Source organism: Anneissia japonica, unplaced genomic scaffold, assembly GCF_011630105.1.
Source record: "Anneissia japonica isolate Jap-2015-1 unplaced genomic scaffold, ASM1163010v1 scaffold287852_len814684_cov197, whole genome shotgun sequence".
Lineage (NCBI taxonomy): Eukaryota > Metazoa > Echinodermata > Crinoidea > Comatulida > Comatulidae > Anneissia > Anneissia japonica.
The window spans coordinates 255,803-272,020 of record NW_022704998.1 but is presented as its reverse complement, the minus strand read 5'-3'; the positions used below and the strand labels follow the sequence as shown (position 1 = coordinate 272,020).

General features: G+C 33.5%; 1 protein-coding gene across 1 annotated transcript in view; it reads right to left on the bottom strand.

Annotated features, from left to right (window-relative positions):
• Positions 1 to 676: 676 nt before the first annotated feature.
• LOC117105169 overlaps positions 677 to 16,218 on the bottom strand; it is a 28,555-nt gene continuing 13,013 nt past the window's right edge. The window contains exons 13-17 of the mRNA XM_033246241.1: positions 13,075 to 14,680; positions 12,759 to 12,842; positions 12,282 to 12,408; positions 10,541 to 10,701; positions 677 to 792 (exon numbers count right to left, since the gene is read on the bottom strand). Coding sequence (XP_033102132.1) covers positions 781 to 792; positions 10,541 to 10,701; positions 12,282 to 12,408; positions 12,759 to 12,842; positions 13,075 to 14,680 — 1,990 coding nt within the window. The 3' untranslated portion in view covers positions 677 to 780. The remainder of the gene's footprint in view (positions 793 to 10,540; positions 10,702 to 12,281; positions 12,409 to 12,758; positions 12,843 to 13,074; positions 14,681 to 16,218) is intronic.

Below are 16,218 nucleotides of genomic sequence, written 5' to 3'. Positions count from 1 at the left end.
ATTTATTCAACTATATATCTTATCATTGATCAACCTTTCCATTTGCCAATCATTCTCTCCATCCATCCATCTATCTGTACACCAATCAATTCACCTAGCTATCCATCATATTAGGCATCAATCCATGCATCCATTCATACCTTCACATGCCATTACAACAAGCCTACTTTATCGTTTCCTTTTCTGGCTATCTGTCCATTCATTCATTCATCTTTCTACAATTTATCAAGCCACTAGTATCTTTATACATCCATCAGCATTCTATCCTTACATTTAGTCTGTCTGCCCTTTAAATCCATCCAACCTCCACAACTGTGAGCCAATTCATCGTATTTAACTGTATGACGTTGAACTGCGTACCTATTCATCTATGTAGCCATCAATCTTGAATGCCCTTTAATCAATTTATCTCTATATTTATTTGTCTAACAACCACCTGTCAAGTGTACCTTTGGTCCAGTTGTCTACTTATCAATACATACCAAATAATTTGATTTGATAATCCATTTATTAATACCTGTCAATGGTACATGTAATTACCTGCTTCTATCTACCTATTTTTTTTTTCATTTGGTTCATAATCCCTCTATGTAATACCTTCATTCTCATAACTCACCTCTATCGTTCTTCATCATTTTTCTCTTAGCTGTGACACCATCCCTGTAAGAGTGCTCTAATAAATGTTCAAATACTATTGACAGAATATTTCCTCACAAAAAATGACTTCACTCTTTAAAGGGTTTATGAGTTGCAATTTCCACTAGAATTCCTGTTTATTCCTCACACATAAAACTGATGAAAAGTTGGAAACATTAATAAATAATATATAATACATAATAAAGAAATAAATATATGAAATACTACATTATTTAACATTCAGTCCATTACTAATTTGATATAGCACCCTTGCAATGGAACATTATCAAAGAATAATTATAATTATATAAAAAATATGAAAAAAAAAATTTTTTCATATTATTATTTGAAATTCTGTATGATTGAAGGTAATATAACACTACTTAAATCAGAAATCAAGTGGCTTAGACATGAAATCCATCCCCATTTATTCACTGGGGATGGATAACTTTAGAATATAGATTATGATAGGATAAAGATTGATATGGAAAAGAATCCTAAAACTATATTAGAAAATCCTCATGGAAAACAAAGGCAGTACCATATGATATGTAGACATAACCTGAAAAATATTGAATATCTGTTAATATTGACTAACCTACTTTGAAATAGGTTTAGTTAACGATCCATGTGAGTTACTGACGTCACTAACGCACCAAATTTAACCCACTTATGTCTCACCTTTTGTAAATCTAAGCCTAAAAAGTCTCATGTCAATAGGATCTATTATGAACATACACTTACTACTTTGATGCATACTTAATAATATCACTGTTTATCTTTCACTTAATGAATTTTCAAATTAAAAAACACTTACCATTAAAACCCCCTTGTTTAAATAAACATGTAAAGTGACTGTAAAGGTAATTTAAACCACTGTATCGATAAATGTATCCAACAACTTAATTAAAAACATTTCAATGATATAGTATTTTCCATATTGCTTTACATAGAATTATCATTTGTCATTAGTATCATTTACAGTGATAGATATAGGAATTTAAAATAGAGGGTGGGTAAGAGAAGGGAATGTTAAGATGGAGGGTCCATATAATGTAACCTTCAACACAGTTAGGGCTGAAGTATGAAATTTTATGGCTATGGCAACTCTAGATGGCTAGAAATGGCACCCTTGGATTTAGATTTAATTCCCCACCGTTTTCCCCTTCCCACATTTAGGGAGGAGCCAACCACCTGTGTCCCCACCCTCCCGCCACCATCCCAAACCATGAATCCGCCTCTTACAGTTATCAGGCCTTGTGGTTTTAGTTCCAAAGAGCAGTTATTCAAGTCTTGGGTGGAATGTCTCACTTTGGATTAAAGGTGGAATGGGTGCCTTGTAGGCTTGAATAACAATGTTCCAACTAAGCTGCAATATAATGGAATACTCCCCCAGGGATTTAAGTAAGTGTTCCACACCATGTTTGGCAAGGGTAATAATATGAGGTGCATAAGGCCTTGAAATTATGACCTACAGTCTTTACGCATTCTTGGCTAGTGCAAAAACATTAAGGATAAATGGTAAGAACAATTACTCCTAATGATTTCGAAGAATCTAAAAGGGCATATTTCTTAATATATTCATAAAAATTGTTTTAATGATTGTTTGCAAATCACAATGGATATAACTGTACTTTAAAAACCTGGAATAAAATATAAGGTAATTAGGAACAATTTGTATCACTCTATAAAACAAACTCTATAAAACAAAAAAAAGAAGAGGAAAGGAAGATGAATTATGTGCTGCACTCTCGGCCTCTGAGACAGTGGCGGCTCTAGGATATATTTTCTGGGGGGGGGCTAAGTTGTCCGACAGGGAGGACTTGAGCTCGTAGGTTCGAGCTTGGGGAAGGGGTTGAGAGGGGGTTCCCCCTCCTAAATGAGATTTTTTTAAAAGAATATCAACCTCTGGATGGCCAAAAAAGGCACTCTCAGACTGTGACAGACATGTGATGGTTTGGTGTGGGCCTATTTTTATATGATTTATGGTCTGACTGCCCGACGAGCTCTGTCCGGTGGGGGACTTAAAATGACAATAAAAAAAAACAACAAAATGATAGAATCTAAATTGGATGACATCAAAAAGCCAAGTTTACTAAAATCATACAGATCTTCATTATACCATATCAATCAATTGACATATTAAGTCTGCACTGTTATAAATTCCATTTCCAACCAAACATTTATACTGTAGAAATCAAATGTAATTTTGATTAAGTTGCATTAGCACATCACCTCCATTACCTTTTATATGAAATAAAAATTAAGAAAGTATAGTGTAACCACATAATTTTTTATAAAGACAGGAGTGTACATATCTCTTAAAACTTTGCTTCCAGAAAAATGAATCTAAAAAAATAATTTAACAGTAATATTAATGGTCATAATTTAAATAATGCTAATTACATTAATGTTCTAATTCACTGCAGTTGTTTAACAGTAAAAAATTATGTAATAATGTTGCGTAATATTTTAGTATGACCATTTCTGTTACAATATGTTATCCCTGATATCGTATATTTTATTATGTAAAAATTACTTTTAAAGATTAATTATTTGATTATTTTTAAAAATATCACTTGCATATTAGTTGGATAACTACAGTAACTTTTAGATTAGGCCTCAGAATATCATTATGTCACAACATTATTGGTTTGTAGTTTAATAATATAACTTGTTGATGAGCACATCTGCAAACAAATATTAAATTATTCAAAATGTCTTCTTCTATTATTAACATTATTTCACTTCCACTCCACACTTTCACTGGTAAATTTAGAGGCTTTAGTAGTTTACACAGACCAAATCTATACATTAATGAAAGCTGATGCTGATGGCAGAAGCCAAACCAGCTGACCATAGATATCTTTTTGAGATTGTTTTGAAATGTAAATTCACTATACACAAGCTGATAACTGCTGTTACAAAAGCAGAAAAAAATCATAAGCTTTGCAAACTCTACAAGTTATATATAACAAATAGCTGTGATTTGCCCAATGCGGGTACAATATGACAGCATCGTGTCCATATATGGGTATATCAACAGATATGTCACATAAAACTGTGGTTTCTTTTGGAAGGATGCCTAATAAATGATTGTTATTATTATTATTATTATTATTAATATTATGTAGACACACCTTACAGATACTAAAATATTGTGGTCAAATAATAACTATTTAATAACCTATGATAACCCTTTTTAGTTTTGTTTAAAAAAATATGCTCATTGTATATACCTAAGTTTGGTAATAAGGGGTTGTCGAATGGCTTTTAATTGTAGGAGTGAATATCGTATAGTAAAAGTAACTGTTTTCCATATTAATATGCTGAACTCGATATCAACAGTTTCATTTTGACTTTGATGAAAAATAATATTCTATATTTAAATCCTAGCCTCAGACTGCATCTGCACACTTTCCACGGCCTCCTCTGCGTATCAAGCGTCGCAATTGGCACTTTCGGATATCATTTTTTCCACCACTGTGAACATCTTGTGTAAGGGATTTGGCAAATTACTACGACCGGTAGGAGCTTGTAGACACTGGGGCGACATTCATGTAAGCCTAACGTTCAATCAAACACCCCATCTGCATCAAATACTACAATCGCTGACTGGGGTTTGTTTTGGTTGGGAGTGCTACGACAATGGCTCCACCTTCACATGCTCTTATTTCATTAGAAAAGCTTGAACGATTCTCAATACGAAACCTAGAAAAATCATTACAGAATGAAAACAAATGATATAATGATAGCATAGCTGTTTTTTGTTCTGAACACGCTAGATATTGTCAAAAGTTGTGTTTTAACTCGTTGGAGTAATCATTTGTTAAATATGGCACCGTTTAACGGAAATAATACATCCTTTAATGAAGGCCATTAGCTTCTGGTCAATGCACATCTCTGAACAAGAAAAATAAAGTTTAAAACGTAGCACAAAAGAAGTTATGTATCTATTACCTGTCTCTTATACACATCTAGATGTGTAATATGTTTTAGGATTACAGGGTATACTTGAAAATGATAATGTCGTCTGTAATGTAAGTAATAAATTAGGTTTAATATTTTCTAGTACTAACATTATTGACAGCTCCCGAAACTGGTCTATCCTATTGTATATACCTAAGTTTGGTAATTAAAATTAATTCAGTTTGAATAATTAAATAATTTGATAATAAATATATTAAAATAGTATTAATATCTTTAGTAATAAAACAAAATTCTATTATACATTGTACTTTTAAATTATTGTAATTCAGGAATCTACTGATAGAATCATTCCTGATGATGACATAATTAATGTTGAAATATTGAATGCCGACACGATGGCGTGCATTTTGATACTTGGAGTATGTATTATACTATCTACTGATAGAATTATTAATAATTTTTAATTATAAAATTAATTATAAATAGCTTCTGTAGTGTCATATAAGTTAAGTCATTTTAACTTCTTTAATTTAAATAATAAAAAAACATTCTTTAATTAGGAATCACTTAATAGTAGTCTTCAATGATTATAATTACAGTAGCTGGACATACTTACTGGAAAAACAAATTAAAAATATGTGATGATACTAAAAAAAATTGTTACAGAATCTCCAACAAGACCAAATGCAAGCTTGATTACACAATTTAGACATGTGAGCTGCATCTATATACCAAATAGGTTACTATGTATCAGATTTTATTAAATGATATGACCCATATATTGCAAAAATATAAAAAATGCCACAATTTTCAAGTCAAATACTGCATCCACGATGCATAGTAAAATCAAGGAGTTTTATTTGAAGTCCTTGGTAAAATACTGTAGACAATTCTAACACTTCTTCAAATGTACATAGCCCAAACTTCAGATTTGTCAATCTCAATGAACGTAGATTTATGTGTTAAAAACTTGAAGTGAATCAGGGACAAAACGTGATTAGTAATCTTTAAAAAAAATCTGTGATTATAAATGGAATGACCTTAATTTTGAGAAAAAAAGAATAGTAACAATAAAATATATAGTATGACAAATCAAATCAAACATACTGTCCACATGACACTTGTCCATATGACAGTGCATCCATTATTTACAGAATTCAAGTTCAAAAAGATACTTAATTCTAAACTACTCAAAAATTACCCAAAAGAAAAATAACTCATAAAAGTATATCAAATAAACATAAATATAAATATATAATAATAAAAAATATTAAGATTTGAATCTAAGACAACCTAACACAAGTAACATTAATTTGAGTGTGAATATCTAATTACCATATATTACTAACTAATAACTATTATTAGTGATGTAATATTTTATTTAAAAGTGAACAGATTATTTTTATGCCAAATTATAGTAATGGTTGAAAAGTTAAAATGCATACATCTCTTCTCCTGCAAACTATAGCAAATAATGTAGGCAAATTAGAAAATCAAAAGACCCTGAAGGTGAATAATTTACATATGATCATAGTACAGCATCCATTCACCTCGATGCTACACTACGCTATCAAAACAGTTATGAAGAGATCATCAGTGACCGTTAATTGAAACATATCAATAACAGATCAATACCATTGATTGGCTTAATTGCATAAGTAACATCTTTATTAGATCCAATATCCCATTTTAATAAAGCCCCTTTCAGACAGAAAATACCGCAATAATACCCTAATCACGCTGCCGTTATTGCCGGCGCAGACCCTTTCACACAGCTAGTTAAAATACGGTAATAATATCGTATCCTGTCTGAAAGGGTTCTCGCAGAAAGGAGTATTTGATGTCTGTGGCGCTTGTGCTTGTTAACAAAGAGGGCGCAAGTTTTTGTTTACTCCATTAATCAAATATGGTCGGGGATGAAGTCATAAAACTGCTGCTTTGCAAATGTTTTTTAATGCTTGCTATGTTTGCAATACATATAAATTGAGAAACAGGTTTCTAATGCGTTTTGTTCAAGTGAAGAAAGAATTTAGGAAGCGTTTAAGGCGAGGCCGGCTTGAATTTCGAGAAGCTAGGTGCAGGTGATTTTCGTGTCTAAAAGAACCGTCAGCTAGCGATTTCATCGGCTTTGTTAGCTGCAGCAGCGGTGGATGGCTGCTTGTGTGACCGTCTGATTTGTTATGCCTCAGTGCGTAAGACGGCCATGAACCCTGTACCCTTTCACATCGAGTTGGGAAAAACTCGCTACAGTATTAATGCGGTATTAAGACTAGGTCCCGAGGAGGTCTAACTGAAGCCGGCGTTTAGGTGTATTTACCCTTTCACATAGAACGCCGGCGTTTGAGTAATACGGTATTAATACCGTTTTGCAGGTGTCTGAAAGGGGTATAAGTGTGCCACATGTAAGCCATACAGCTACAAACCTACATTGCAATGTATATTCTTATTACAATATAATACTGTTACAGTATACAGTATTAATACAAATTAAATTATATATATTGAGTCGCCTTCTTTAAAGCAGCACTGTTTGATAAACATTTCGTTTTGCACTGAATTCAAAATCAATTTTTTTTACATGCCAATATAAAATCTTTTATATGGCAAATATCTGTGATTTATCCATACAGTATTGGCATGATGATGATGCAGGCATCATATAAATACTGAATATACTGTATACTGCAATCTAAGCCTATGTCAATACTCTCACTTTTTATGTGATAAACATCTGCAGTTGAAGATGTGATGTCATTATCTAAAGCTCTTTCACAATATCATCTGTGACTTGCCCATATATGGGCATGCTAATTTTGTCTTAGCACATCCATATATGGGCAAATCACATATTTTATTCACATTCAACCTTGTAGGCATTTACCCTGTAATAAATATTATTTAGCTACTAAGGCATGTGTCATGGGGTTTTTTTACATGTTATTGTCATTATCTCTGTTTCATGTTTGTGGCTGCCATACATTGTACCATAGCTATTTTCCTACATGGCTTTGCCCTACACTCCTTTTTTGAGTAAACAAATGTATCATAAGGTACAACTGTACAAACTAGTGTGGATAGTACTTATCATATTAGACGGTTTATGGTCGCCATCCACTTCCCAAAGACATATACAAATATTGTTAAATTTTTATAGCAGACTTAAGACTCATTAGTTTTTAAGAGCATATTCTGTGTAAACTATCTTAAAGCGCTATTGAACATTAAATTGTTTTCTTTGTCGATTTGCTGCAATATAAATTTGTTTGAACATGAAGCATTCGCATCTCCAAATAAAATGTCCATTCTTTTAGTCTCCAATCATTCTCCAGAGCTGCACTTTCAAAGGAATTCACTTAACTGAAAACATTTATAACTCTCAAGCAATGTACAAGGGACTGACACACCTCTTCTCAATCACATAATTATGGAACCATGAATGTTTGTCAAGTTGACATAACTCTTGTATTGATAAATACTGTTTTTGTTAAGATGCAAATATGGTAATATTCTAGTCTCGTTGTGCGGTGGAATCGACTTCAGTCGTAAAAAAAAGATTAGCTGCACTTTCTGATGAATAAGTGCCGCAGTAAAAGTTTTCTTTTTGATAACTCATGGTTCATCAACCTATATTAAATATTGTCACTACCTACAACCCCTCTTCCTTACTTACCCTGTGACCTCCTCCTTAACTTTCCTAAATATAGTCCCCCTATTACAATACTTCTAGATCCTCCAATGGTTCTCTCTTCTTGAATGGAAATGTTTAAGTTGATCTGGTGTGTATTCAAAACATTATATTGAAATTAGCCTTGTTATTATTCTTCTCCAAACATTTAGCTTTCAAATGATTTAAACATTCCAAGTGCCTGACGTTTATTTCCTTGCTTAATTCATTCATTTTTACTGCCTTTTCATTACATTTTTCCTAGATTAAATCATCTTCCTCAAGTCTTCTCTGAACCCAACACACATTTGATAACATATAAACAATTATTCACCGAACTCTACCCTACAGTAACATACTACTTCATTTGTCATCTTGTGTGTTCAATCAAATGCTGTTAAAAATGATACATGATCGTAATAAACATTGCTTTGCCGAAATGCTAAAAAAACATTTGCAAGAAAGTCATGATGTTCTATTGATAATTATCTTTATCATGTCTAGATTTATTGCTAGAGCACCTGAAATTATTCAAATCTGGAAATAGAATATTTCATTTTCCTGTATGGGGAATAATATTAAGTAATAGATTAGTTTACAAGTACTAATAGCTGCAGTTACAGTAATGACTCTACTATAATGACTCAAGGTGAATGTTAAATAATAATGGGGAAAAGAAGTCTGGCTAAAATTAATTTTTTTTCTAAAACCTTGTAAACACATATCTGAAAATAACTATTTTAAATTCATATCCTGAAAAATATTTGTAAATAAATTTAAGAAAATATAATTATTGATAAAAATAAGGGACTTGCCATCTAAAAACCAGCATTAAAAAATTAAAATTGACTCTTTAATAAATTCTTATTCTCCACATTTATACAGTTTTAAAATGATGGGTCATTTACTGGAATCGACCTACTCAGTGTTCTCGCCAACTATACTTAAGTAGTATTGTTGCTGCCATTAATTCAATTTGCTTTCTCCACTCTTTAAAATATTATCACGTGCTGAGAATGCTAGTCACTCAAAGGCATTATTTAGTTAATTTCAAGATGAAAACGATTAATAGAACCGATTGTCATAAATGTTCATCTTTTAATTATTTCCCGTACATTTGGAACAGTTTACTACCTGCTGTCAGAGACCTTCTAATTAATAATCATAATTTTAAGTATCATCTTCACAACCATTTATTTAATGAATATTTTTTCTATTTATTTTTTTTAAATCTTTGTTGGCTTCCCCTTTTAGTGTAATAAAGTGCATACAAGGAGCGTTGACTGCATTATTTTTACTATATAAAGTTTTTCTATATTTTATCATATTTGTATTTTTGCTTGCTATATTTATATGCATGTTTGTTGTCATGTTTTTGTTTGGAGAGCCTCTCGATAGTAATTTAGTTTACTTTAGGTTATCCTCAGACTTGTGTCTGTACAAAGTACAAATGTTAAATGAAAAATAATATTTACAATATGTAAGTACAAATCCGTGTCATTGCCTTTTTGGATGCATATTTTTCATATTTTTAATTTGTATAGTTATTGTAGTTCGACTGAATACTTTGAAAGAGAGGAGGAAATTATACTATACGATAAGTGGAGCGCTGACCATGAATGTAAAAGTGACCCGACAAGGCTATGTATCACCGAGAGGATGATGGGGTGAGTTGATTGGCCGAGCGGTTAAGTCAGGGGCACCGTAACCTTCAACTCTAATATCGGCTCTGGTTCGAACAGCTCACTCACCAAGGGTTCTGGTGGTGGAACAAGTCTTCTCGGATAAGGACTTTAAACCGTACGCCCAGTGTACGTATTTGGTTCGTGTACAATTTAAAGAACCCAGTACATCCTTCGAGAAGCGTAGGGGGTTAGGTTACCCCGGTGTACTGGTCCATTAAGTCCCCTGTTGTTAAACGGATATGACACGTAGGACAGTTATTAAGTTCACTGATTGGCATATCCTTGGCGCTCGTGCCTAAAGAAATTAAATGAAATTGCTAGTCGCCTCGCAGCTTAAATACTGGGATGTCTTTTGGACTCTTACACAAGAGCATAAAAAGACAGCCAAAATGCATTTAAATATCTGTACCTGTGTCAGAAATGTAGTCTCTCCTGCTAAGATCTGAAGTATGGTTGACTGTAAAAACACACAATACAGGAACAATGCTGAAAATTAGTTGGGGGGGGGGGGTTTGTCTCTTGGAATCAATCCACCAGCAAAGTTGCAGGGATAGATTCACAATTCTCATAGTCTTTTGCATATAAAGTAATCTAAAATAGTCAATAAGGAAATAATTAAACTTACATTGCTTTTGAGAGAAGAGATCTTGAACTCAAGTATATACTGTTGCAACAGAAATTGCCAAACTTTTTTCAGACGACTTGTTGGAGCGCCAAGTACAATCTTATTTGATTTGAGCATAGCTGGGTGGCCTGATGTTACCATAAAGATGTGGAATTCAGTGGCTGGTAAAAGAATTCAGATTCATAAACATTAAAATATTAAATGCACTTTCATGGTGTACTATCTGAAAATCTAACAAATTCAATTAAGACATTTACAAAGTTAACAAATCCCAGTGACACAGAAACAATGTTTAACTACAAATGTTCATTAGTATCAGATTTAATATTGTTGCCTCATGACAATACATGGTACATGAATCTGAATCAAAATGTTTGATTACCAGTCACAAAAGAATCTACAGTATGCACCAGATACAAAAATGGTATTATCTGTTCTTATTTTCAATGCTGGAAGCTAATAAAGTAAGCAAGTGAAATAACAACTGTTATAGTTATATTCATCTGACCCCAAACAATACAAAACTTAAAATCATTCAAACTTTTAAATTTCAATTACAGTAGATTTAAATAGTTGATTTATAGTCAGCCAAATGCCAATTATATAAAAATTAAATTATTGTAACATTGACAAACTGTAAAAATCAATAATAAAATAAAGAAAATTTATGAATAAAACAATATAAAAAATGAGCAATAAAAAATTGGCAAACGGAAGCCTAAAGACCAGACAGAAGTTGTAACATAAGCTTGAATTACTATTATTGAACACCACCCCATGTGTATTTTTATTACATATTTCTTCTGGTGTCGTAAATGTAAGTCCATGACCATTTTTTACAACATTGAACAACATAATTTCGCCTTTATCTTTACCACACTGCTTTGCAATACCTGCCAATTTTGATGGATTTAATAAACCGCACAGAAACAAATGTGTAGCATGCACTGTGCTTGGTCATTGACCATTATAATCATCCTGGAGTGAATGTTAGACTTTTAATTTGCTAAATCAACAATCCAAAATTTTAATTATTTTTATTTCATTCTATTAGGCACATGGCCAAAGAATACCAACGATTTAATCAATGTCCTATTAGATAGGTGGCAATACCTTCACATGACAAACATATAATCCTGGGATCTGACAGGATTTGAACCCAGGAACCAGGAATTGGAGAGGAGCATTTAACCACCAAGCTATTCAAATCCACTCAAATATTCAACTCAACACAAATATATATTTAAAAATATTAAATCCTTAACCATTTCTGCCATTTCATTACTATATGTACATTGCTCTAGCAGTAATATATCATAATGTTATATACATTGAAGCAAGCATTATGCTAGCTATGTTCAAATTTTAAAATATATACACCTCTTAATTATTTCCTGAAAGATTGAAATACAGTATATGTGATTAAACTTTAATTCGCTTTGTTAATGGAAGGATCTAGATTCCAGCAATTAAACAAAGAAAGTGCAAATATTTAACAAATGCAAAGACACCTGGCATTAAAGTCGATAGTACACATTGGCGTATGAATAGAAAATGTAAACAGGAATAAAATTGTTTTTATCACATTATGATAATAAAAAACACAGTTATAGCATCCACACCAGGACAAAAAAACAACATATTCAGTAAACTAATAAAATAAATACAAACACAAGTGTATTAACAGTAGCACAGGTTGCAAGTCTCACGCAATAATAATAAAAAAAAAACAAACACACACCTCTTTTTGTGATGAATTCCATTACACTAACATCTGAGAACTTAACAGGTGGTTGAAGCACCTTAATCTTGTTTGGTAGGACTTGCTTAGTAAATATCAGCATATCAGAAAACAGTATACCAAAAACCTATCAATCATAAATAAAACAGTGATGATGAATTATTATCAATTATAAATACATTATAATCATTGAAAAATATAATGACTATGATAATTTCACTAATAAAAACAACAAAAACAAACAGTAACAAATTTAATAACAAATATTTCTATATTTTAAATAATTATTAACTATTTATACTATTGTCTTTTAAATAATATTATAGATAACAGCAACAATAATAGTAACTGTTTGCCAAATCAGAAAGAAAGGTATTCAAAAATCTGTTATTTCCCCTGAAACATATATACTAGCCAAAAGGTCCACTGATTAACCTCAGACATCTAGATGTGTATAAGAGACAGATTTAAAACTACCTCTTGAATCATGTTGACTTTCTTTCTAATGAACAGTTTGCCAGCATGAATGAAGTCTCTTCCAGGAATATCAACAATAAATGCCTACAAAAAACAACAGAAATTAATATTAAGCATTAAATGGAAATTGGTAACGCTAAACCTTCCAAGGCAGAATTTCAAGTTTTTATATTCATGAGGAATAAAAGAATGTGAATCATATGTTTGTTGGAAAGCAAAGAAGAGGTTTAATACAAAAGCAAAGGAAGCCCTGATCCACATCCCCTTTCTCCCAAACCTTTATCTTAAACATAAGGACATGGAAATGAATATTTACCTCTACTTTCTTGTTGAATATGACTTCTCTCTTGACACCTCCCAGCATAATGGTTTGTTTGGTGCTTGGTCTCTTGCTTTTGGCACGTTCTCCACTCATCCCAGAGTCATCTCCATCTTTGCAAACATTGAGGTTGTCCTGTAGGCTTGACGATCCCTTACTGTCATCCTTATCCTTTTCCATATCGCACAGCATGTCAACAATATACACAGCATCATTTTCTTCAATACTCTTTGATAGACTTCTACAGTGAATTGTAATGGCACCATCAGAAAGTGATTCCTCAGAATTTGCAGAGCTTTGAAGACCTTTGTCATCTGTTGAGTTGTCTGTTCCTTCGTGGAGCATAGGTTGGACTTCAGAAACAACACTAACTTTGTATGGACTCTCATTAAATGGAATGATTTTTTCTGTTTGCTTGATGTTGGATGTCATTACACGATCATCAATAGAATGGCGTATCTTTTTAGACTCTGGGATTATGTTCTCAGAAATTTTGTTTCCTTTCCTCTTTATTGGCGATGTATCTAGAGGGATGGTGCTGATTTTCTGCCAAGGGTCTTTCTCCTGCTGAATAGATGGCACTTCCACACCTTTAGCACAAACAATTCTTGCAGAATATTGTTTAACAAGGTGCTTTGGTTTTTCTGGTATCTTTGGTTTTGCATTTTCTAGTGTCTTTGGTTTTTCTGGAATCATAGATCTTGATATTACTGGTATTTGTAATTTTAATGGAACCTTTGGCTTTTCTGGTTTTTTTGGTATTTCTGGTTTTGGCTTTGGAGTTGGTACTACAGGAGAACTCCTCTGAAAAAATGGTAGACTAAAAACTGATGCAACTTCAGCAACCCCAGTGACTTCTAACTTCTCCAGAAGTAATCCCTCATACCAACTGCCATCCCTTACTTCAGAATCATCAGACAATGATGATGTGGAGCTGAAGGAAGAGTCAGATGAAAGAGAGTCACCATGGCCATCCAATGAACCTGGTGACACACAACTGACAGAAACATAACTTGTTGGTTCACTAAATGGACTGGATTGCATGATTGGCCTGTGTTGCTTACTGGTAGAGGCTTTATTCAATTGCATATTTTGAGTCTGCTCTGGATCAGTGGCAGGATCGAAGGCATCTTCCGAGGACAATGCCATATTATCAGCATCATTACCTAACATATTGACTAAAGTGGACGGTTTATTTGACAATGAATTCTTACTCACTGGATAAGGCTTTGCAAAGCAAGAGTTAGACGGAGTGTTTGGCAATGGTTCAAGAGAATGCGTTTCAATAGAAGTTGGGTTGGATGGAGTGACTGGCAATGGCTTGGAAGTACCTGGACAAAATTTATCAATAGTTGAAGACGGATGGATGAATGGACGTTGGCTACTATTCTCATCAGTAAGAACAGAGGAAAGGTTGACTTCTTGAAGAGCTCTTTGTACAGATGTAGATTGTTCGGCAAGGCATAATGGAGCTGGAGTCACAGTCAACCTTCTGACAGAGATGGCAGGTGTCACAGACAGTGTCTGTGTAGACAGTGTGACAAGGCTTTCTTTGATGTCTGCATAAGGCTGCACAAGTAGGCATAGCTTTCCAGGAGCTTGTCTGAATTTCATAAATTAAAAAAAAAAAACAGAATACTCATAAGAAATCATACATATAGATGTAACATAGTACATTTTACAATAAACAATGATAGACATTTCATATATATTCTTTGTGGCTACTGTGCTTGCGCGAAGTAGCCACTATGCCATCGAAATGCTTTTCCGATGTAAGTGATGGTAACTTTCATAATTCTTTGATCATGAGCCGACAACTTTGATCATAAATCGAAAATCTATCAAACGCTGAGGATTAATTTCGCGAACACGTCAAATCAAATAATAAGAGGTTACGAGTGACAGCCGATTCTACCGCATAAGAAACCTAACAAAACTACTCAACTAGTTTTTTGCGCTGCGATGTCAAATGTAAGTTCTATGTAGGTAGGACTAGATGTTTCATTTCACTAAATTTGACAATTGTAGTCCTAAGTAGAGCTACTGATTTTAATGTGTTACTATAAGTAGTATTAGTATTATTACAGTAGATAAAAATTTGTTTTGACATTTCATTTTGAGTCTGTTTTTTCTGTCGAGTTATTGTTTACACTACTTCAGTATAGGTTAGCCTATCCTGGTATCCGCCGGTCAGTCATAAAGTATGTCATTGACTCATAGCAGCCCTAGCTAGTGTAGCTAGGCTAGGTCGTCCACAGAGACTAGTAGGCTAGGGCCTACTAATTATGAGGGGTTGCGCTCGACGGGGTGACCGATGTCTCCGACAAGAGCAAAGTGTGTGTGGTCAGGCGTCGCCTAAAATCTTTTGAAATTGGTCCTGGTGACGAAGCCCCAAAAATGTTGGATGAGTTAAAAGGTTAGTAAAAAAAAAACATGCCAAGCAGTAGACACATGCTCCTATCGGGAGCCTATCTTTATATAATATTACATTGTGCACCTTAAGGATGAATTCAACCAAATGTCAAGAAATAATTAATACAACATCTAAGTGTATAGATTAACCAATAAAGTGTGAAAGACAGTAAAATCAAGTACAGCACACAGCACAAAACTATTGCATATTTGCATAAGTCATGTAACAAAAATAATCCTGGGAGCAATAAGAGTAAAGATAACTAAGAAAATTAGAGAAGTTATAGGTGAGGAGCAATACTGAGTGGTTGAGGGAAGGCAAGGCAAAATGCTCTCTTCACTGCACAAGTGAAAGAAGTACTGAGGCCAAGGAAGACATCAAGAGCACAAAATATCTTGGTAGCATTATAAAGGCAGATAGAAAGTGTGATACCTGTCTCTTATACACATCTAGATGTGTATAAGAGACAGGTATCCGCCGGTCAGTCATAAAGTATGTCATTGACTCATAGCAGCCCTAGCTAGTGTAGCTAGGCTAGGTCGTCCACAGAGACTAGTAGGCTAGGGCCTACTAATTATGAGGGACTGCTGTCTCTTATACACATCTAGATGTGTATAAGGACAAAGGCTAGGCCTAGCCTAAGTAAGTAAATCGCGGTATCTCCCAAGGCTAGGCCTAGGCTGCCCTAACCCAGGATAGGCCTACCTAGACGAGGGCCAGATCGTAAG